This window comes from Ylistrum balloti, unplaced genomic scaffold (assembly GCF_031769215.1).
Source record: "Ylistrum balloti isolate Yb309-2 unplaced genomic scaffold, AGI_CSIRO_Ybal_v1 Utg369672, whole genome shotgun sequence".
In the NCBI taxonomy this organism is placed as follows: Eukaryota; Metazoa; Mollusca; class Bivalvia; order Pectinida; family Pectinidae; genus Ylistrum; species Ylistrum balloti.
This window is the reverse complement of record NW_026781917.1, coordinates 1881469-1904597: the sequence shown is the minus strand read 5'-3', so window position 1 is coordinate 1904597 and position 23129 is coordinate 1881469. Positions and strand designations below refer to the sequence as shown.

Here is a 23129-nt window from a genome sequence, read left to right as displayed (position 1 = left end):
GGCCACCTGGATCTGCACTAAGATAAACCACAGTGTTGGCTCTATCCCTTGTACCTTTTTTAACTCTTAAAAGTGTGTGACATCTGCTTTTACCAAAAAGACAACACTATATGTTATCATATCTAAAATGGCAGTTTCAGCCGTGAACCATCCAGCTGCATTGATCCAGTGATTAACAGACAATCAATTGTTTTTAATTCAAACTTAGAGAAATTTCAAATTGGCAAAAATACCACTGAAACAAGTTTGCAACTTTGTAGCATTTTTCTTTCAATTCACTGGCCATTTTCTGCTGGTTTTGATAAACAACACTGGAACAAACAAACCAATACTACAGAGAATTTTCCAACAGCTAGAAGCTTTCAAGGTTACCTCCCTTCTCAGTTGCTCTTCAGTTGATATTCTAGAGTTATCTCCCTTAAAAACTGATAGATTGAGTTATCTTCTTTCACACTCGTACATTTATAATTAATTTCACTTTTGTCTTCATAATATCTTACACTCCTGCTGTGCAGTAAAAATGTACATATTTATGAGTAATGTTTTAGCAGAGAATGTATAACACACACTATCTTTGGTTAATAGACAATGAAACAGGTAAAATATCACCTGAGACTTAAGTATATCACCAATATACACAGATAGGCAGTCCAAACTTTCCAGTAAAGCTCAGCTGCGTGTATTCAACAAGAAACTGCTGGCAGTGTGGAGCCACACATCAAATTGGCATAAATACAATATAAGCACTAGATTGTGTCCCTATTTGGAGATCTTTATCCATGAGAATTATTTGATCTTCATGCACAGTTAACATAACAACAGCTTGATCTTTGCCAGGAACCAGAAGATTGCTTCAAGCAAGTCCAACATTGTTATAATATCAAAAGTGCAAACATCAGTATATTTTATTCAGAGGTCATTCATTGCCACATGACTTCCAGAGGTCATTACACCAGGTTATGCCCGTTGGTCACTCGTCACGTAATGTCCTTGCACAAACAATGTAGGACTCGGTCAGTCTTGAAGATGACTCCATTAAGAGCCAGATGATCCCTGGCCTGGACCTTGGCGTACTTATTGATCCAAAGGGTGCCAGAAGGCTCTATCTTGAATGCGACAGGTTCAAGCTGCCGCGACATCAATGAGTACGTCGTGGACATGTCAAGGCCACTGGAGACCACCACACGGTCTATTATGTGACGGGCAATCAACTGTAAATAAAAATTATAACAAAATTATGAACATGGATTATCATTGTTCAACAAGAAGCTTGAACACTGTTTTGTTTAAATTGTTACAGGTAGGAAATTCAGAGAGAGCAAAAATGACACCAACTAACAAAATGTTTATAAATAGTTAAACAACTTGTAATTCAATTTGATAATCTTTGGTAAATTTGAGAGTAGTAGAAAGTTTTCTTTTTTCTCAGATCTTAACAACAGGATTTATAGACTGCTATAATGCACTGTCCTCCTGAAAGCTTGAATCCTTCAAAAAGTTCCACCTGGGAAAAATAGGAACTTAATATGTAGCAACCATGTTTAAGGTTCCTATACATATACATAAAACATCCCTACTCTGCTATTTCTTGGTTCAATAAATCTTGCCCTTTCACACACACAAAATAAGACTGATTCCATTTACCCTGAAAACGCTTTTTACCAAATCCCACAAGGTAAACTTTTATTGCTAGGTTAACTACCTCATTTTGAGGCAGAGCCTCCATATAGCGACTGATGGTTACCTCACACTAAACAACACACGAGATGACCGTCAAATGCCACCCAGAACAATGAAGGTAAAGTATCTTGCACAAGGACACAACCATGTCAGCAGAATCTACTCTGTTTTCCAGGTTTTTGAGAAACACAAAACACAAGTTTGGGAGCTGGGATCCACACACCTCGGATCTTCACCTAGGGTTATGTACACCAACACTTTAATCCATAAACTATCATGGCCTGACCTTGTAGAAGCAGCTGTTTACTACCTCACTGAGAAATGAAATGGAAGCTTGTTGCATGCCATCCAAAGCAATTGAAACTAGAACACTGACAGGTCAGCAAGGCCCTGCTTTGTAGCTGGAAATTCCCCCTGGGTCTGGAAAGTAATCCCTACCAAGCACTTTTATTAAGGAAGCATTGTAGGAAGTTTGAGTTTGATTGACCCAAGGGAACCCAAGTTATATCATAGAAACAAATTTTCTACTAAGAGTAACAGTTATCTTGACTTGAGTTAAACTTGATTGCAGGAAAACTGATTTTTCTAATTATAGCAACAGTGACTTTGACCTTTGACATTCAAAAATGTAAATCAATCCCAAGCAAACAATATCAGAAATGAAGTAGTGTAGGAAGTTTGGGTTAGATTGGTCCAAGCAAACTCTAGTTTTCACATGGAAACTGATTTTCTATTTATAACAACAGTGACCTTGACCTTTAACCTTTGGACATGAAAAGTTACATACTCCAAGCAAGCACTTCCTTCAAGGAGGCTTGGCATAAAGTATTGGCCTTACAGAATTCAAGATACTGTACAGAAATGAAAAAATGGACAGACAAACGAACAAGCTGATAACTATAGGGCACCACATCTCGCCCTAATAAGAGCCTTGCCCAAGGACACAAACTTTGATCCTGTGACCACATTGTATATTGCCCCTACACCTCCCAAGAACTGAACTTGATTTTCTGAGGGAATTTTTTAAAAACTACTTTTGTTTACTCGGTTTTAATTTCCATTCTTAACATGAAATATTAAGATATCTTATTTTGTTCAAAAAGAGAAAAATGCTTATTCACAAGTTTATACACATCATATATTCATCCCTAAATAAGTTCACGGGGCAAAACTACAAAGCCTGACTCGAAGGAATGAGGTGGGCTTATTACCAGACATGGATTTACTGCTGGATAGATAGGGTACATGCCCTATATATAATCTCACCCTCTTTAGCTTTTCTTTATTCTTCATATAATCCTCCCTGGTGTAGGTCGGCATTCTGTAGAATGCATCTGTAGTAGGGGCAATTACTGTTAATTGTTTGTTTGGTTGTTGTTTGAACAGATCCTCTAGTCCTGCTTTCTTGATAGCATTTGTGAAAACCCTGAGAAAAACATGATGGAATGTAGAAGAGCCTCACAGAAAACATTGTAGGAAGTAGTTAATGTGATAATTTGTTTTCTTGTCAAAACATATAACTGTCTAAATGATAAATGTACAACACAAAGGTAGGTTAAATCAAGTAAGCATTTAATTCTCATGGAAATGAAAACAGCTTCAAGTCTGGAAAGTTAATTTTTGCCATTAAGTTGAGAATAAAAATTCAAAATGAACTTAACATATTGTACATATTGTGTATTGCTATTCCTACAGGTAATCGGACATGCTATATTTGGCAGGTATAGCTGTGAATCTACCCTCTAACAAGTGAAACAGAGAGTAAATGATGTGTTAAGCGAAAACTGTTAGTCTCATTTGGACATAATTATGATGGAATTAAAAATATTCTTTGATAAAATTCATTTGTTGGATATTCCAGAAACACATGCTGATATCACTTACTCAAGTTCTGGGTCAGATTGAATGAGTTCCAATAGATTGAGCTCCGGTGGAATGAGGACTTTGTCTATGATATGAATGAGCCCATTGGAACTCTCCATGTCACTGTCGACTATGTGGGCACTGTCAACTGTAATGCCCTGGAGTACAAATTATAAACATGATGCAAGTTGACCTAGACCTTCAATTACATGGTAACACAAAAATGATCTCGATCATGAACTTACATTATTATACACAATGACCTTGGCCCTGAATTACATCTCAATACAAAAAGACCTTGACCTTGACTTCATCAGGATACAATGAACATGACTTACATTATGCCATGACCTTGACCCAACTTACATTGTGATAAACTCCGACCTTGATCCTGGCGTCTATACCAGTCCTAAGTGTCTGTTCCCCTACTAATGAGTCTGTTCTCATCCTCCCCTCTAAGGTGTGGTACTTTAGCATTTGCTCCACCAACCCAGGTTGCTCTTGTAGAGCCTCTTTGTAAATTGGTGAAAGAGCTGCAATAGAAGTATGCAATATAAGTTAGTTATTAAAGTGATATACAGCATGTTGTATGATATTTAAATCCCACTGCTACCATATTTGTGTAAAGTAGAATCTTCAGCCCTTGTTGAAAGTCAAACCAAAATATAATTTACATGGATATCAAGGCAATGAGTTTCTATAAAAGTCTGTTCTATTGCAACAGGGGGTCAGACATGAAGATGTTTATAGAGTTCTGTTCTAAGTTTAATGTTAACATATTGATTATTGACCGATTAATTTATTTACCTTATTATCCTAGCTAGCTCAAACTGGCCTTGTATCAAAACTGACTCCAGCACTTACGTTACCATACATGTATATATAGCTGACTTCTAGGATCTAAGATTTAGTGTCAAATATTACTTCTTTAGCGTTACTATTCTTTTGACAAAGAAATATGTTCATATCATATGATCCAACAATAAGTTTTTTTTTAATCCGTTACCTTCAAATGCTGCATCATTAGGGGCAAACCATGTATACTCAGGTCTACTTTGAACCCAATCAGCCAGCCCCGCCCCGTGGACAAGTTCTGTCAGGCGTGTCAGATCTAGTTCGTGTGCCACTTGGAGGATATCTTTTACTGTAGCAAAATTATAAGGTCAGGTCCTCTATAACAGCTAAAATTTGATATTTCGGCAAAAACATTGATTTTTTTTAAACTAAAACACAAGCAAAGATCATGACCGATGAAACTGCAAACTAGTTGCAACCTAGATAGACTCAAGTCTGATTGCTTTCCTCTTTTTGGAAAAATTGCTTTAAATATCTCTCTAAATATATTGCCAGAAACATAAAAAAATGACAATACTTTGCTTGATAAAATATTATAGTCATAGTGTTTTTGTACATTTATATTGTTCCGTTGATAGTATATGACTGACATTGACAGGACATCACCTACCTGTATTTGGTAGAAGGACTTTGTTGATGATATGAATGACGCCGTTCGTCGTGACAATGTCCTCCTCTATCAATTTGGCATCGTTGACGTAGTTACCGTTAAATTTACAGATGAAGGCAAGAAATCCTCCTTCCATGGTTACCAGCTGGGCGGACACCACAGTGGACGCAGCACAGTAGGTGTTCTTAACAATGTGGTATTTAGCAATGGCTGAAACACATATAAGCTCAATGCAATATGCCCAACGGCAATGTCTGAGGGAAAATGGGAAAACAGTTGCCTATTTGAAGAACATTTGGAACGTAAATAAGTCTAAACTTAGCAAATTTTCTTCTGAAATGACTGTCATTTCTAGAAGCTAGAATCTGACCAGATGTAGAAATTGACGTTATATCATGATACTCTCTAGCATATATGAACCATTCATAAGATATGACAATGATTTGGAAAGGGATGGAGTAGGAAGACTGGATATGGATATCCCCCTCCTTCATCTTCTAAAATGGTGAGGTCATAAAAATATTAGAAACAAGAGGCCTAGCTGCCTTAACATTTACCTGAGGTAAGCAATATTGAATATAAAGGTAAAAGGATAGTTATCAATTGTCATGAAACAGAAATTGTGACAATGAATATAGTAAGCCAGTGTCAATACATACATACCATCAAAACTGTCATCCTATACTAATACTTCTTACAAAGTTATTACCAGATGGAAAGGGAACCAACGTTATGCTCAAAAATACAATTTTTTCTATGAAAATTACAGTTAAATATAAAACAAGAGATCCCAGAGGGATCTTGGTGCCCACCATTTGAGGATCTGTTTTCAGTTCTTGAAGATTTGTTTATTTTTTTTGTTTGTTACAGGTGTTGTAAATGTTCATGAACTGGTCTTCATTGAATGTACTCAATGATGGCACAAGATATTTTTATTAAGCACCTATTACCAAATATCATTTTAAAAAAATCCCAAAGTATTATTACATAGCAGTCAGTTACAGGTGGATAATGGACATGGTCTTGAATCAATATGATAGAATATCGAAGAAAATATGCTTGTGCTGTATTACTGTCGACATCCAAGATGGCTGCCTGTGGGCCACCTAGATTTCAAATCAGTCCAAAAAAGGGGCAATGCACAACTAGGGACCAAGGGAAACCAATACATATGAAATATCAGAAGGATCCATCCAGTACTTCCTCAGAAATAGCAGTAACAAGATTTTACTTTCAAATCCAAGATGGCTGCCTGTCAGCCATCTTGATTTCAGATCAGTCCAACAAGGTACAATGCACAACTAGGGACCAAGGGGAACCTGCATATGAAATTTGAGAAAGATCCATCCAGTACTTTCCCAGAAATAGCAGTAACAAACTTTTTTAATCCAAGATGGCCGCCTGTCGACTTTCCTTGTCTCTGATGTGATCAATGTTTATTGAAGTGACCTTCACAGCCTTCACAGTTGACCTTTTGATCCCCAAATCAATCCTACCCTATATATTTTCTAATGATATTAAATTGAATCAAGTTTCAATATAATGGGCTATCTGGAACCCAAAATTTGACAAATAATATATATTTTTAGCAACAGTGACCTTCGTAGCTGACTTATTGATCCCAAACTCAATCCCATCTGTATTACCTCATTAGCTAACAATGCATAAAGTTTTCACCAAATCCATTAATCCTTTCTGAAGTTAGCATCTAGAAACCAAAACTTGATGAAAAATATCTTTATAGCAACAGTGACATTGGAAGTTGACCTTTCACCCCCAAACTCAATCCCAATCTGTATTACCTCATAACTTACGTGGTAATATTGCAAGAAGTTTTATTCAAATCTATCCTTCTTTTTTTAAGTTATCATTTGGAAACCAACATCTGGACAAACAGATGGACACACAGACGGACACACAGACGGAGACAAACACTATATAGTCCCTCAGGTTTCACCAGCAGGGGACTAATAAAACAAAGTGAACAGGGACTCACATAGATATACCCCACATTTCCTCACCTTATAATCTCATAAACAAACTTTTTATTTCAATAGTGTCCAACAGTGACCTTTTACCTTTGACCTTGACTGATCACCACCAACATCTAACCATGTGAAAACCTTTGTGATTATGAACTAAATCTGTCCATGGGTGCATGAGAATCACAGGCGCATGCACGCACACTTGCACAAATGTACAAAGAGGTTACTACCCCTTCTCTCCTTTACATACATAGGTGGGAGATATAACGGACTGACCTACCTGTAGCCACTTTCCTGTCATTGCTTATTTTATTGTTGAGTCCTGAAGACAGACGTCTGAAGGCTTTGTCCTCGGGGATGAACAGTGTGAAGTGTTTGGATTTTTGTAGTGTGTCAATAAGGTTAGCCTTGTATAACATTTGTGAAAACTTGGTCAAACGTTGGTCTCGTAGAATTACATCAGCGATGGTTCCTCTGTAGTCTAGTGGCCGGATCAACTGTTCAAAGAGTGTACTACAGTCATAGAAGTGATGAGCATCTTTCCATACAAATTCACAATCTAGAATATTTAACCAAACTGCATCATACTGCTGTTTTGTCTTTCTGGAACTCATAAGTAATGCTATGGGCATGAAAGGGATGCAACTAAGAAATGTTAAAACCCAGATGAGGAGGTCACTAGCAGTGGCCCCATCAGGCAAAGATGGCTGATGAATTATCTTGTCTAGAAAGATGTTAATTTTGTCATATGTAGCAATTACGTTGAACTCTGACCTATAGTTGAGACCCTTATGTATAAAAACCTACCCTGTCTATGACATGCAGTATTCCATTACTGGCCATTTGATTGGGCACCATAATCCGCGCACAATTCACCGTAGCAACCTACAACAAAACAACATTAATCTGTAGACAAACCAACAAATCCTGTATTTTGAAAGCATTGTCCATTAACATCAAGAATTTTAGTTTTAAATACATCAGGATGCAAAGACTTCCTCCCCCATCCCCACTGAATTAGGTACATCACTTACCCAACTGAATTAGGTACATCACTTACCCCACTGAATTAGGTACATCACTTACCCCACTGAATTAGGTACATCACTTACCCCACTGAATTAGGTACATCACTTACCCCACTGAATTAGGTACATCACTTACCCCACTGAATTAGGTACATCACTTACCCCACTAGGATATTTGTTTATCCGTAACTTCTTTTCAGCATAATACAGTGTTGGAACCTCCTCCTGTTTCTTGAATGTTGTGTAGTTATATCGCCCAGTCACGACGTGGTAGTGGAGGAGAGACGGGGCGTGGTATGTCCAGGGATGGAGTCTTTGTCTGATAACAGAACAGTAGTGTGACATCTAACTCTGTATCCTATAGAACCACAGACCAGTTAAACCTGTGGTAAGTGGTCACCTACCATGGGTGGTTTTAAAACACAGTCTAACATAGAAGTCACTGCAGGGATTCTAAAAGTGTCTCACAACACTGGCAGTCTCTTGAGAGGAGGTCTCTCAAGCAGGTTAGAATGTACTGTGTAATGTTGACTTCACTTTCATTTTACAATAACTTTCGTGTGTTTAGAATACCTGTTTATTGAAACTAGTGTCGCATAACACAAGTCAGATAAAAGAAAAAATCTGATCATGGAATTAGGAAAATTCTTCAAAATAGGTTTGTATAAGTTTAGGAAGAATACCTGTCGTCATAGGTGATATTTTCAAAGGCCTTGTCGATCGGTACAAACACAGTAAAGGCTCCTTGGTAGAGTAGGTTCCCTTCCAGTTCAGTGTTAGTTAGCAGCTGAGGGAACTTCTGCTGGAGCAAGTCTAGGGCAGTGAACTTCAGGTTCTGTAGAGGCTGAACTGAATACAACAGCATAGTCATTTCACAATACAATTTCACCTCAAATTTGTTTCCATAGATACAAAAAATTGCCATTTACCAAAGGTACACCAAATTGTCAGTTACTGGATGTTTCCATGTATACATAAAAACATTAGTTACACATCTGCCTGTCTGTCACCATGGATACACAAAACTGTAAGTTACCATGGATACACACAATTTTCTGTTAAATTCAAAATGGAAATACATAATTGTCAGTTACCATGGATATACAAATATTCACTATTTTCACTTATTACTAAAAGGATATTTCCCAAGCTCTATGGTAGGACAGAGAAATGATCTTCCCTAGTAGGAGATTCTTGATTTACTTCGATTGATGGTCCGACAAGTTTATGAATAGTACATCATATATATGTTCTATTGAGAATTGAAAAAAAAAATCTCCTTTCTCTCCTTTGTTTCTTAAAAATGTTACCTAATTCAAAGTTAGTCTCATGAGAAAATTCCTCCAATTAATAACACCCCATTTTCCTCTCTCCAATCCTAGTGCATGCTAGGTGCACATTTTATGTTTGCATCAGTGGACAAGTAACTCACACAAGTCCCCGCCCCAATTTACACAAGTGTGTGAGTGTATACCTTTACTCCAGATAAGCTGTGAACACCCAACTAAATGTCCAAAATTTACTTGACATTTCACATTTTTAAACAGTATCTTTGAGGTTATATCGGACAATTTGATAAAACATTTAAACTAGGAAATGTCATTTGGACAAACTAATACAAACATGCACAGTCAGATGCAGTTTTTTCTTAAACAAAAAGAACATCAAATAAAGAGTGAATTTGTCATGAACAGTTTAGTGGGACAAGAACTGTAAATCAACAAATACAGTAGAGTCACTTAACTCTAAACTCATTTTTAAAATACAAGCTCTAATTCTACTTTTTTTAATTTAAAAGGATGATTTGAAAATTTCAAGTGTAATGAACCAGTAATCTTCAGAAACATTTTCACTATAAAATCAAAATGCAACAAATTCTTCAGCTTTACAATTTTTTTATACATTAAATGTTTGTTAATTCAATAAAAGCCCCTCTACAGATGGTCATTTCCTACATTAAACCCCTTTCTTCTCTCTATTGACCAATCATGACTTACCACACAATCAACACTTTGTATCAAATGATGAATTTCTACAGTTTCATATCATTAGTCCTCATTAAACCATGAGAAATTTTAACATTGTAACTCGTAAATTTTAAATCAACAATCGATTCCATTGTCTGACTGAAAGCGTTTGATCGATTCTGAATTCTATTTCAGTTTTTATAGACCCCCTATTGATAACTTAGTGTGTTAAACAGTTAATGTTCATTTGTATAAGCTGTATAAAGAACTAATGTTACCTAACACTTCTAAATACAATTTTTAATTATTTTTTTGCATGTTATATAAAATATATAGATTAATTTACTTTGAAGTTTTACACTTCAGAATTGACATAGATATAAAGAAATGTGCTTTTTTTTACTTTATTGGAAAATTAATTTGAATTAAGACTGTTTGATCTGAAGGTCTCCTATTCAAAATCCCTTAAGCTGAACACATTATATGAAATAATTACGCATGACATTACATTGGAGCTGATATAATTTGATAAGACTGATGGATAATTTTTCGTGACAATCGGGTCAGAATTTTGAGCATTATAAGAAATTTAATAATGTAGATCACACAGAGTATTTTTAAGTTTTCAATTCAAACTTTATATAGATACTGCTGATGTTCATCTTCAAAGATTACGTCACACAAGAAACTGACACAACATGTCTGATTTCGCCCCAATTTTCTGCCAGTTTAACTCTGTTATCCAAGTCATGTTTTACTGTGATGATGAGATAATGATGGGAGAGAGATCATAATTACACAAATTTGTTGAAAGGTTGTCCTGATACAAGGATTTACACCTGACCTATTTATAACTATACAAGTTCTGGGCCTTAGGTACTCCATCATTTTATATAGAAGCTACTACAATCTTCTTGTGAAAATTGAAATTTTTTCAATTAATATCTCTTAGTTAGAAGTTTTACATCCTAGCATTGTAAGTTCTTTCTAAGTTTAAACATTTCCCAGAGGAAATAAGCAGTTATCTGAATTCTTCCTCTGAGGAAGGAGGAAAGGAATAGATTCAGGGATAGTATATTGGCAACCTACTTGGAAAAGGTTGAACATTTCAGAACTCCAGGAGACAAGAGTATCATTGAAACTATTGAATGCTCCCCCAAAATGACTTTATTGGACACAAAACTTTAAGGAAGATCAATTATTCTGTAATTACAGGATTGCAGGCCCTGAATTTGGAATACTGCCTATTTTCTTAGTATGACTAATGTATGTACCAAGTTTCATGATCATGATTAACAAAGGGCAATAACTCTGTATCTGAGGGGATATGGACCTCAACATTGCTACACTGCACCTTGTTTATGTATGACTGATGTATACATCACATTTCAATATGCTAGTTTTTTTATGCAGGCAAAGTAATTCCCTGGACACAAAATTTCAACAAAGGGCAATAACTGTAATTGAGGGGTTGCTGGCCCTAACATTGGTACGCAGATCATTGTCTTTGTATGACCAATGTATAAATCAAGTCTCCTTATCCTACCTTAAATGCAAGCAAAGTTATGCTCTGGAAAAGATATTTTCAACAAAGAACAATAACTCTGTAATTGATTAATCAAGGCCCCTGAATTCCATACACATCACACTGTCTTAGTATGATCAGGCTATTCACTCAATTTCATGATCTTTGCTTAACTGCGATCAGAGTTATGCTCTGGACAAGAAATTTTTAACAAAGGGCAATAACTCTGAAATCGAGAGATTGAGGGCCCTGAATTTGGTACACTGTACATTGTCTAATGATGATCAATAGATCCATCAAGTTTCATTATCCTTGTTTAAATGTAAACAATTTAATGTTCTGCTTTAGGCACAAAACTTTAACAAATGGCAATAACTCTATAATTGAACAGTTCCGACCCTGAATTTGATACACTGCACATTATCTTAGTATGATCAATGTATACACCAAGTGTCATTATCTTAACTTAAATGCAATCAAAATTATGATCTGGACACTAAAATTTTAACAAAGGGAAGTAACTCTGTAACTTAGGGGTTGAAGGCCTTGAATTTGGTACACTGCACATTGCCTTAGTGTAACCACTAGATACAGCAAGTTTCATGCTCTGGACACAAAAGGATGGTAGACAGAAATGGCAGTGAAAATTAACCGCAAAGTATTAAAAAAACGATGACAATATTCATTTTTAAACGTGGGATCAGACTTATGAGGAAAAAGTTGAATATAAAGAGATGCAAGAGAACTGTGCAAGAAGACAGTTTAAAAGTTAGACATATTTTTAAAACCATAATTAATTAAACTGATACAATGTGATCAAGGATATGACACTAACCAGCTGGACATCCTTTCTCTCCCTCCACCATATTGTAACCAGGGCAACACTGATACCGGATATATCTATAACAAACAAACACACAGTGTTAATCAATGGTACTATACAATCAGGTAATACATCATAGTCAAATGCAACCAAGGACTTGGTTAACTGAACACATACAGTATCACTTGGAAAGACCTTGCTACCAATATGAAATCTTATTATTGTATTAATCTTATGATGAGCCCAAGGGGCCAACAGATTATACTTCTGACTCAAATTGGAGGTGTAGGCTTGTTACAGGACATGAAATATCAATTATATATGGCCTTATAACCAGGTAATTAGGGGGAAAAGGTTGATTAAAACTGATATTTCAGAGCAATGTATTGATGTACAAAACACTACTCAGTTATCACAGCTGATATATCAAAAAGTAACACCAAAATTTTACCCCTGGACTATTTGTTGTAGGCAAAGACAACACTATAGAAATGCTGAAATCAGCATTTTTTTTACCTGTGTTAAGAGACCACCTGAACAGGTGACAACAGTTCATTAAAATAAGATAAGTGAAAATTATTTCTGGAAAAAATTCAAACAAGAACTATGACATGAGTGTCATAAATCAATCTTATATCTACTCTACCTGTCATATATATACAAGCACTGATGAAACACAATCCTGATCTAAGGTTCTTAGCTAATTAGCAAGACAGTAAAAGAATTTACAGCATATTAAAGAATTCTGTAAATAATTGTCTTTTTGGCAAGAACCCTTGCATACTGAATTAACAAAATCAGTTTCTCACAACTTTAACAATAGCAGTCATGCTCAATATTTCAATGTGTCAGTTGTTCTTATCATCTTCATCACACAAGAATTGGATATGTAGGATAAAGTATCCTTACACCCTCCTGTCCCCCCCCCCCCCCCAACCCACCACCTCCCTCCACCCTCTTTCTCTCCCCAACCATGTTGTACAAAGTTATTTTGGTAAACTGGTCCTTTAAAAAGCTCAATGATAAATGCCAAGTAGCTAAGTTGGTGGCAGAAAACAAATACAAACCCTTATGAAACTAAGAAAGTACCGTACAGAATATTTAGATTGTGAAGGTCAAATATGAAAGTGAAGGTCATGAGAATACCTTCATCAGTACAGGTAAATACTGAAAGTCAAACAAAAAAAAGGTACTGAAATAGCTCCTTCAATCTATATATATAATCATTTAAACAATAGTTTAGATGAAATTTCCTGAAGAATACATTACTTTAACAGGAGAATTTTAATTGACATATCAAAATCTAATATTATAATAATAACTACAAAATAGTGCTTACAGAGCACAACTTTTCCTCCCACTATAAGCAGCTTTCAAAACAACTTGCAGAAAAAGAAATCTTTATATTAACATGCATGAAGTCCTAAACCTGCAGAGAAAATTGGCATTTATAGACAAGTGGCCTTTATATAGAGGTTCAATAAAATGTATTTATATTGGGAACTGAAACAAGTGGTCCTAATAGACAGGTACTTTATAGGGGAAGAACTTAACGAAGTTTTGACTTTATCAGCTTTGAAACAAAAAGATTTTTTTTCATTTCATAACAAGTTTTCAGATAAATGATTTAATCCTGTGCTTCAATGCCTTAGATCTACCGTGAATCATTTAAATCCACGACCTAAAAAAAATGAAATGATGTAGGTATAACTCAAAGTCTTAATTAGAGTGTGGAATTCCTAACATACTCACACCTCAAATAGAATTAACCTTTACATCTGGTTCTCTAAACAGACAAGGAATGGGTAAAGCCATTACAATCAGGGTCAAAGGTGGGGTCAAACTGACAGGTGTTTCCCCTAACCCAGAGGAAATACTTCTAGATAGGCAAGTTCCCTTACCCCAGACGGAATACTCTAAGATAGACAACTTCTGTATAAGAATTATGTATTTTTGTCTTCATGTGATTAATTAAAATTTTTCAGAATATTTTGTAAAATTTTATTATTTTATATCCAAAAATATCTTTAAATAAAAATTTGAAAAACATAAGAATTATGGTCAACACGAAATGAGTTTTGTTGCCACTAAGCTAACAAGTCTTGACATTCCACTCAACCAATATCAAACCTCTCACCTTTCTGAACAGAACTAATTATCTAATTAGTGAGGGTAATTAAAGTCCCATCTTATCAGTACTTAAGGTGAAGACAGGCATGTTAACAGTGTTACACTTCTATCAGTTTTTTTTTTATTTCTTATCATTATCACAAGATTTGCAATCTACTGTAAAATCATCCATTTCTGTGCGGGGTTCATCTTCATTGAATGTGTGAACACTCTAAATCCAGGAAAAAATGTCCATGAAACAACGAACAGATAAAAAATGACATGGATTACAGGACTTGTGAATTTTTATTTTGTTAGAAATATTTTCCAAAACAATAAGGTGCCAATGACAATGCAATTTCGCAAAACCATGAAATTTGAGCCAAAGAAAAAAAAATATGACAGTACAGCACTTTGCACATTTTTAAAAAAAATGTCCTTTCCACAATTTTATAAGATTGAAATCGTCAAGGTTTGGGGAAGTTGTTTGTTCCATCTATATCTCTACCCTTCACAACTAGTCTCTGTAGTCAATAGATACCTACGTTGGTCGGTCGCATACCCTACGCTGGGGTACCTTGCCCTCGTAGAACCGTTGGCCAGTCCCATAAACCTCCTTCACACGGCACATGTTTGGACTGTAATGACAAAACATTAACAAACCTGTCGTCAATATAACCTAGTATCAGATAAAAATCCAAACACTTACAGAGTTTTGTCCAATTTTATCAACAAATTCTAACAAATCACGTTAAATGATACATTTGTCAGCTTCACTGAAACAAACAGGCTAATTCCCAGATTACACGAAAACTCTAAAATCTGCTTCCATAAAATGTTTGTTTTCATCACCAAGACCTTCACTTTTGACCTTAACGGGGAAAACATATTTAAGTAGCGAGTTATTTATGGTGAAACAAACACACATTGTGATTAGGAAAACTCAAGTAATCAAAGTTTAATTGCAGAGCTATTACTTTGTAGGCAGATAGACAAATCATAATTGTATACAATGTTATTTTATTTCAATCTCATTTATGTACATTCAATGATTTCAAAATCTAGACAATTGAAAATATTCAACATTAAAATGCGACACATGAAAAGGAATTTGGATATAAATGAAATGTCTGTTAATAGCAAATTTCAAATTATTATTATACTATCATGAAAGGTTTTTCATTGAAATGAAAAAAAATGTGTATGCTGCATGGTTTTTCTGAATCTGTAAACACAATCCCAGCAGCAAAAAAGAAAACCATGTCTCTGACAGACTTAAAACCTATGGGGTCATAGTTCAAGTTATGATATTAGCAAGGTATCTAGGATATAGCATTTAATAATTGACTTACAAGTCCCAATAATATAAGTATCGTACCCATGCATTTATATACAATAGAACTATAATACTACAGGATCTCAAACAGTTGTGTATTGAGCTCAATGTATATGATAAAACAGTACAAATATATATCACCCATCAATAAATATTCAAGTTTCTAACAGGTGATGTACCAAATTTAAACAAACACCAACCACACACAGATGCATGATATGTTCACAATATGCTAAGGACAAAAACTCTTGTTAAATGATTTTCTTATATTTTCTGAAAAGTTCTGCAGTGGAGAAAATAATTTTATATCATAGCAGCCTCAAATTCTTCAAAATCTCAGAAACCATTATATTGTTGACAAAATCTGAATGGTTAGAAATTCTTAACAAATTGTCCTAAGCAATTTAAGATTTGAAAGTTTTTAAAATTTGTCAAAAATATTAATAATTAACTCAAACTGAAAATAAGGAGGCCCTATTTTCTTTCAAATTAACAGGAAATGGACCTAATAAAGATCCTAGTATACAATAATAAATCTAGAATTTTTAATAACTTGTTTTTATTTCTTAAATTCACCATAACAGCACCTGCAGCAGTTTCTTTCAAGACAAATTTAATGAAAACATTGCAATAGATTAATTCATAAATTATTCAAGAAAAGATGAATGAAAATTTATATAAAATTCTTCAAGTGCTCTTTGCTACAATGAATCCTTTGAATATTTTGGAGATGTATGAAATTTCATCTGCTTTCTTACTGAATAACAAGTAGTAGTTTTACAGGATATATTCGTAAACCTTCTTGTAAGTATAAATCAAATTTTAATTGCATTGTAAATGCATCCATCTGTTTTATGTTATGTATACAGCAAATCTTTACGCGATACTCAGCTTCAGTGTAGCACACATGATACAATATCTGAATATAAATGTTTTACTCGAATACACAGCTGTTTTATCCACGTTATACCTATAAGACTCATCAGATATCTTATGTCTTAATTGGAGACATACACAAAGTTACTGATGAAAGTATGATTTTAACAAGTTTCAAGTTTGAAAAGGTTATCTTTTTTTTTGTTAAACTTATATTTCAAATTTTGTTCTAATTTTACCTAATAAATTACAAACATGGCCTTCAGATGGACTTCTTATGCTAATGAAATGTTGTTATGTACTTTAAAACCCATCTGTAAAACACTCATATGAATGTATCACAAAGTAGATGAACAATATGTATTGTACCCTAACAGGCTGAACTATAGCTATCAGAGATCTCCGACAGTCCGGTAGTGCCTGTCGTAGGCCATGTACCCGTCACCAGCTTTCAACAATAGCGACAGGTACATTATAATCTTGTGACCTTCTGGATGACCTTGGAATAATCTGATGTGTTTGTGTATAGGATGCTATCGGATGTCTACAGTACCTGTCACTGACGGAAACAACCAACTGGTATGATAGACTAGCAATTATTTATTCTTTAATTCAAGTTTTCATAATCTTCATTTGAGGTCAGCAGTGGCTAATTGGTGCCAGATTAGGGCCTATGACTAATAGGCAACACGATAGTCTTGTGGTATCAACTGGATCTCTTTCAACGAGCGAAAAACACGAATATATACAGCTAGGTTACACCTTTAGAGTGGGCGGCAGAGCTCAACTAGATGTTAATGAATAATAGCTAAACAAATATTCCCTTGATAAAGAAAACCTGACAATGTAAGTAAAAAATCCAATTTTAGGATTTTGAGAATTTTTGTTCTTCTTTTCAGAAAAGGAATCACAACTTGTAACTTTATATTGACATACACCATAAGCTAGTGATACAGTTTAGATAAATATTTAGATACAACCAACAATGTAATAAAATATCATTTATCTTTTACTTATTTTCTTTATCTGAAACTCAGATAATAAGATATAGATAACAATGTATGCAGTATCACATTTTTATTTGCTCTAACAAACAAAGGAGACGGATAAAATATCCAAACCACATTATCATACCTACATTTCCTGTCTAGTGAAAGGGAATTAATTATGTGGCAGAGAAGATTACATGACAGCAGATGACGTCAGAGTATTAAATGGAGATGACAACAGACACTTGGAACAGAAAACTTCAGTATATCTCCAAAAGCCATTCAATGACAAAGTAACCAGTTCTTGTCCGTTAGGTACTAGTATTTCTGTACTTTACCTATTTTTTACTTATATAGTAACACATCAGTAGGAAGAATTAAAACTGTTTAATAGTTGACATGTTTTGGTATACTAGGTATGCTGTCCTCAGAACTCAATAGTTCCTACAGATGTTGTCTGGTCCTCTATGATTGCTGTTTACACACCTTTGAACCAGATTCCTGTATTCCACTAGTAATCCATCCTAGGACGACTGCCGATATTACAGAATCTACCAGACCGGACGTTGGATCTCGTTTTCTTTGTATTATATAGTAAAAGTTATCAGCCGTATACAATATCATACTTTTTATGACATTCTCTCTTTCACATACACAATATGTATCTTTGTGAGGACAGTTACTGACACATAAAACATCCTTGTAAAATAATTGTGATCTTTATGGGGGTATCAGCATTGTAACACAAACTAAGTCAAATATTGTAGACTCAAAGTCTGTACAGTTACAATGTAAAACAAAAATTGGAGCTCTAATCTTTTGACCTTGGTATATATGAATGACCTTGGTCCAATTTTAGAGTCAAATGGATAAAAAATAATCACATAATTTTTAAATCCTTTCTACAGACCCATAATACCTGGAGTACATCCATAGCACCTTAATCCATATTGTTTTCAAAAGGAACATATTACAAAGCAGTTCCTAAATATATAAAGGAACTTCAAACCTTTTTTATACAATGTATCAGGGAAAAGTTAATTGTAAGTGACGGTTTCACTGTTATCAACCCAGTTTTCATTTTAAGTGAATGACATCACTGTAATCAACCTAGATTTTGTTCGATTGATTTTGTGGCAGAATGAGATTTCATGTTGATATTCAGTTGTTTTTATTTTTAAGAAATTTTGTAAAATTATTGTTTTGTTGATTAATTTGTTGATTAAATAACAGAACCAAATAGAATTTAAGAATATGCCAGAGTTTATTACCATATCTTAACTCGAATTTGATGAGGAGAGTAAAGGGGAATGGGTGTCACCTGCCTGACCAGGTGGGTACTCCAGTTTTCTCCTCTGTAAAGACCGTTGGCACTTCCTTATGGGCCAACAACAGTGATTAATATAAGCATGAAGCTTGTTGTAAAATAAATTAAGCCCCTTGGCACTTTCGTATGGGCCAACAAGAGTGATTAATATAAGCATGAAGCTTGTTGTAAAGTAAATTAAGTTCATATTTATAAGACAAGAAGCCCATGGGCCTTAACGGTCATTGAACTGCAAAAACTTTCAGCGGGGAAAAGATTATTTTAACAACTTTGAATGAAATCTTATCAAGAAGCTGTTTCCCATGATGTAGATGGTAGTTTTGGTGAGCAGTAGGTAATTGTAATAAGTGTTACCTATTTTTTGACAGTAAAGTTTTCAGACATCATTCCTTGTGTTGAAAGAGGTTAATCCTGCCTCCAATATAGAAGAAATGTGTCCTCCCCTAATGATATTTTAGGAGGGGTAACATCTGGGGCCCCCACCTTCTGTTCCCCTCAATTAATTCAGAAATAATTGTGTTCTCTCAATGATGTTTACAAAAGTCTGTGTCCTGAACCTTTGTCAGTTCATTATCTGCTTATTTCTTTTTTTTGTCACATGATGCTCATGTTACAAAATGGCCTCCCTGGCTGCCGTGTCGAAGTTTTGACACAGTAAAAAATTAACAACATTTTGTTGGCTACCTTTCCTTAACATTCCCACCAATTTTCAGCTCAATGGCACCAGTGGAACTGGAGAAGAAGTTTACAATATGTTTTTCAAGATGGCGGCCATGGCAGACAGCGCACGACGGACAACGATAGATGAAGCACAATGACTATAGAGCATCATGACTCTTCGGGTCAGGTGAACTAACAAGCAGTATTCTCTCATCATTATTAAACCTCTTTTCTTTGTATCTTTTTTTTTTCTAATAGGCAATATATTATGCTGAGAATACATGACATAATTCGCCCACCCAAAAGAATGTGGCTTGATGATTCGTCGTCATTGTCATCATGATGAAATTTTACCATACAATAATATATACCTTAATATCTTAATATGTACATAACTATGCCTCTAGCTCTAGTTTTCAATGCAGTATGGAGATTTAATATTTGCCTGTTGCTTGTGTCTCCTCTCAGTCAGTTAAGAAATACTATTGAGTTTTACCATCATTTGCCTTCACCAAAACCAAGCTACAGTAGCTATGAAAACAGTAATGTAATTTACTGACCAATTTAAAGAATCTGAAATTACTTCTGATGTAAAAATAACAGAGTTGTTCAATAATTAACTTTCTTCTTGAGAGTTTGGGTCTAAAGAGTAGCAAACAGTAAGATCAAGAATAGCATGGTTTTAGGACGACGCCCAGCAACAGACAAAAAAGGGAGCAATGAGCCTCCATTTCATGTTCCTTTAAATATATATACCTTCATTAAACTACCAGTACCCTAATACAGTCATGCTAAATCTCTAAAATCTGCCATTTGTACAGGAGCACCCTAACCAGATTTGTGACCCGTTACCGTGTACAAAATAGAAGGTACACTATCATGCATGCTTACCGTGATGTCAAGAAATCACTGAAAACAGATTCAAATTTTAGGAATGACACCCCAAGCTTGGTGGTTCTACAGTTTTAGCAGCTTTAATGGTCATCTTAAAATGTTTTTAGATTTTCTTTTTTTTTCTTTTTTAATAAAATTGTCCAAAATTCAAAAAACATTTTAGATATTTTTCCTTTATAATGATATTAATCAATTTCGGAATCTATACACTTACAAAAAGTATTTATGAACCAGAAGTACATGAATCACACAGTTTAATATTAATAAAACTCTTAAGCATTTTCTTAATCTTGAACTGCAAAACAATGAGACTCAGACATGTACAAATGAGACCCATGCATTGTAGAAGAGTTTTCATGAAAAGTTAGCTCTATACATCTGGATATTTAATCACATTCATATAAGAGAAATCTCTTCAATGTTATCATTTTCATCTTTTCCATGTTCTTTCTGCAATTGATACAAATTAAATCCAATCAAATGATGAAACACTTCATGCTACCTTATTGGTGTATCAAATTGCCTTACAAAACTTCATGACCTCCAGGATCATCCAAGTGCTTTGTTGTTACGGATCCATATCACGAAGGCTCTTGAAACCAAAGTGACCATGCCTCATAAGTGAGAGGTGAATCTGAGGTGGTCCAATAGGCTTGACTATTTGTTTTTCGTAAATGTTCTATGTAAGCTTTCCTATAAGTGACATTAATTTAAAGAACAGAAAGAATAATTTGAGGTTGTTTTAAAAGGCTTTAACAGTTTAATGAAATACATCATCTGGTTAATCAGAAATGCATTCATGCAGAATCTTCAGAAGAAATCCACGAATTATTGCAGGAACTTGTCCATATTATCTTCTGAGGTCAAAGAAAGTTTATATGAAATCAAAGCCATTTTTTCCATGAGCATTTCCACTACAGAGATATAGAATTCAGATAGAATTTGACCTTGAGTGACCTTTATACAACATCAGAATGAGTTTGTGTGACCTCTGAGTAGACTGTAATAACTCTATAGTGTCAGGGAATTAGTAGAGTATCTATAGATACAATCTCAGTGAAACTAGCAACAAACAGAGGTAACCATTTCCTGTTACTCTTAGATATCATATTTTAAGAAGTACAATGTCCTTATGGTTAATATTACAGATTTAAAAAGAACTTTTAGATGATTTTTTTTTCGGTACTCCTGTCAAATTTGAATCATGGGTATTCTTACATCCTGTCTAACATAACCACAATGTTTATACCTCTAAATGTCATATTGGATAGATTAGAATGCAGTGTTCCACTAGAGTAACCAAATTTGATCTATAGAATATACAAAGAGTTTAAAGGATAATTTCATAATTTGTTAAATGATAACTTCATTTAAGACCTGGTTAGTAGCACTTTTGTTCTGGGACTATATTTTGTATAACTACTCACCCCTTGGAGACAGTACTAGGATCCCGCTGATAGTTTTTGTACCTGCGTGGATGGTACCCTCTCATCCTGGCCATGTACTTCTTGCGGTAGGTTTGGTAGTAGGGATTGAAATAATAGTAACTCTGGCCACATGACACTTCTTCCTCCCATAGTAAGATGGTTAGGAGGAACACCAACAGGTGTAGTATTCTCATCCTGTAATTATATCATATAGGTGAGTCATACAGGTATAATTATATCATATAGGTAAGCCATACAAGTGTAATTATATAATACAGGTAAGTCATACTGGTGTAATTATATCATACAGGTAAGTCATATAGGTGTAATTATACCATATCGGTAGGTCATACAGGTATAATTATATCATACAGCTAAGGCATACAAGTGTAATTATATCATACAGGTAAGTCTTATAGGTGTAATTATACCATATCGGTAGGTCATACAGGTATAATTATATCATATAGGTAAGTCATACTGGTGTAATTATATCATACAGGTAAGTCATACTGGTGTAATTATATCATACAGGTAAGTCATACTGGTGTAATTATATCATACAGGTAAGTCATACAGGTATAATTATATCATACATGTAAGTCACACTGGTGTAATTATATCATACAGGTAAGTCATACTGGTGTGATTATATCATACAGGTAAGTCATACAGGTGTAATTATATCATACAGGTAAGTCATACAGGTGTAATTATATCATACAGGTAAGTCATACAGGTATAATTATATCATACGGGTAAGGCATACAAGTGTAATTATATCATACAGGTGTAATTATATCATACAGGTAAGTCATACAGGTATAAATATATCATACAGGTAAGTCATACTGGTGTAATTATATCATACAGGTAAGTCATACTGGTGTAATTATATCATACAGGTAAGTCATGCAGGTATAATTATATCATACAGGTAAGGCATACTGGTGTAATTATATCATAAAGGTGTAATTATATCATACCGGTAGGTCATACAGGTATAATTATATCATACAGGTAAGTCATACAGGTGTAATTATATCATACAAGAACAATTTTATCATACAGGTGTAATTATATCATACAAGAACAATTTTATCATACAGGTACAAGAACAATTTTATCATACAGGTGTAATTATATCATACAACTACTTGATGCAGGTGTAATAT

General features: G+C 34.6%; 1 protein-coding gene across 1 annotated transcript; it reads right to left on the bottom strand.

The window, feature by feature from the left end:
• Nucleotides 1-932: 932 nt before the first annotated feature.
• LOC132563093 (periostin-like) lies at nucleotides 933-22148 on the bottom strand. Its single transcript, XM_060227854.1, has 14 exons — nucleotides 21955-22148; nucleotides 20525-20542; nucleotides 14991-15083; nucleotides 12349-12413; nucleotides 8705-8870; nucleotides 8184-8340; nucleotides 7801-7878; nucleotides 7274-7490; nucleotides 5009-5218; nucleotides 4550-4687; nucleotides 3910-4076; nucleotides 3565-3701; nucleotides 2947-3106; nucleotides 933-1211 (listed from the first exon to the last, which is right to left on the bottom strand). The coding sequence occupies exons 1-14, from the start codon at nucleotides 22146-22148 to the stop codon at nucleotides 978-980; spliced, it is 2034 nt and encodes a 677-aa protein (XP_060083837.1). The 3' UTR covers nucleotides 933-977.
• Between the last annotated feature and the right edge of the window lie 981 nt (nucleotides 22149-23129).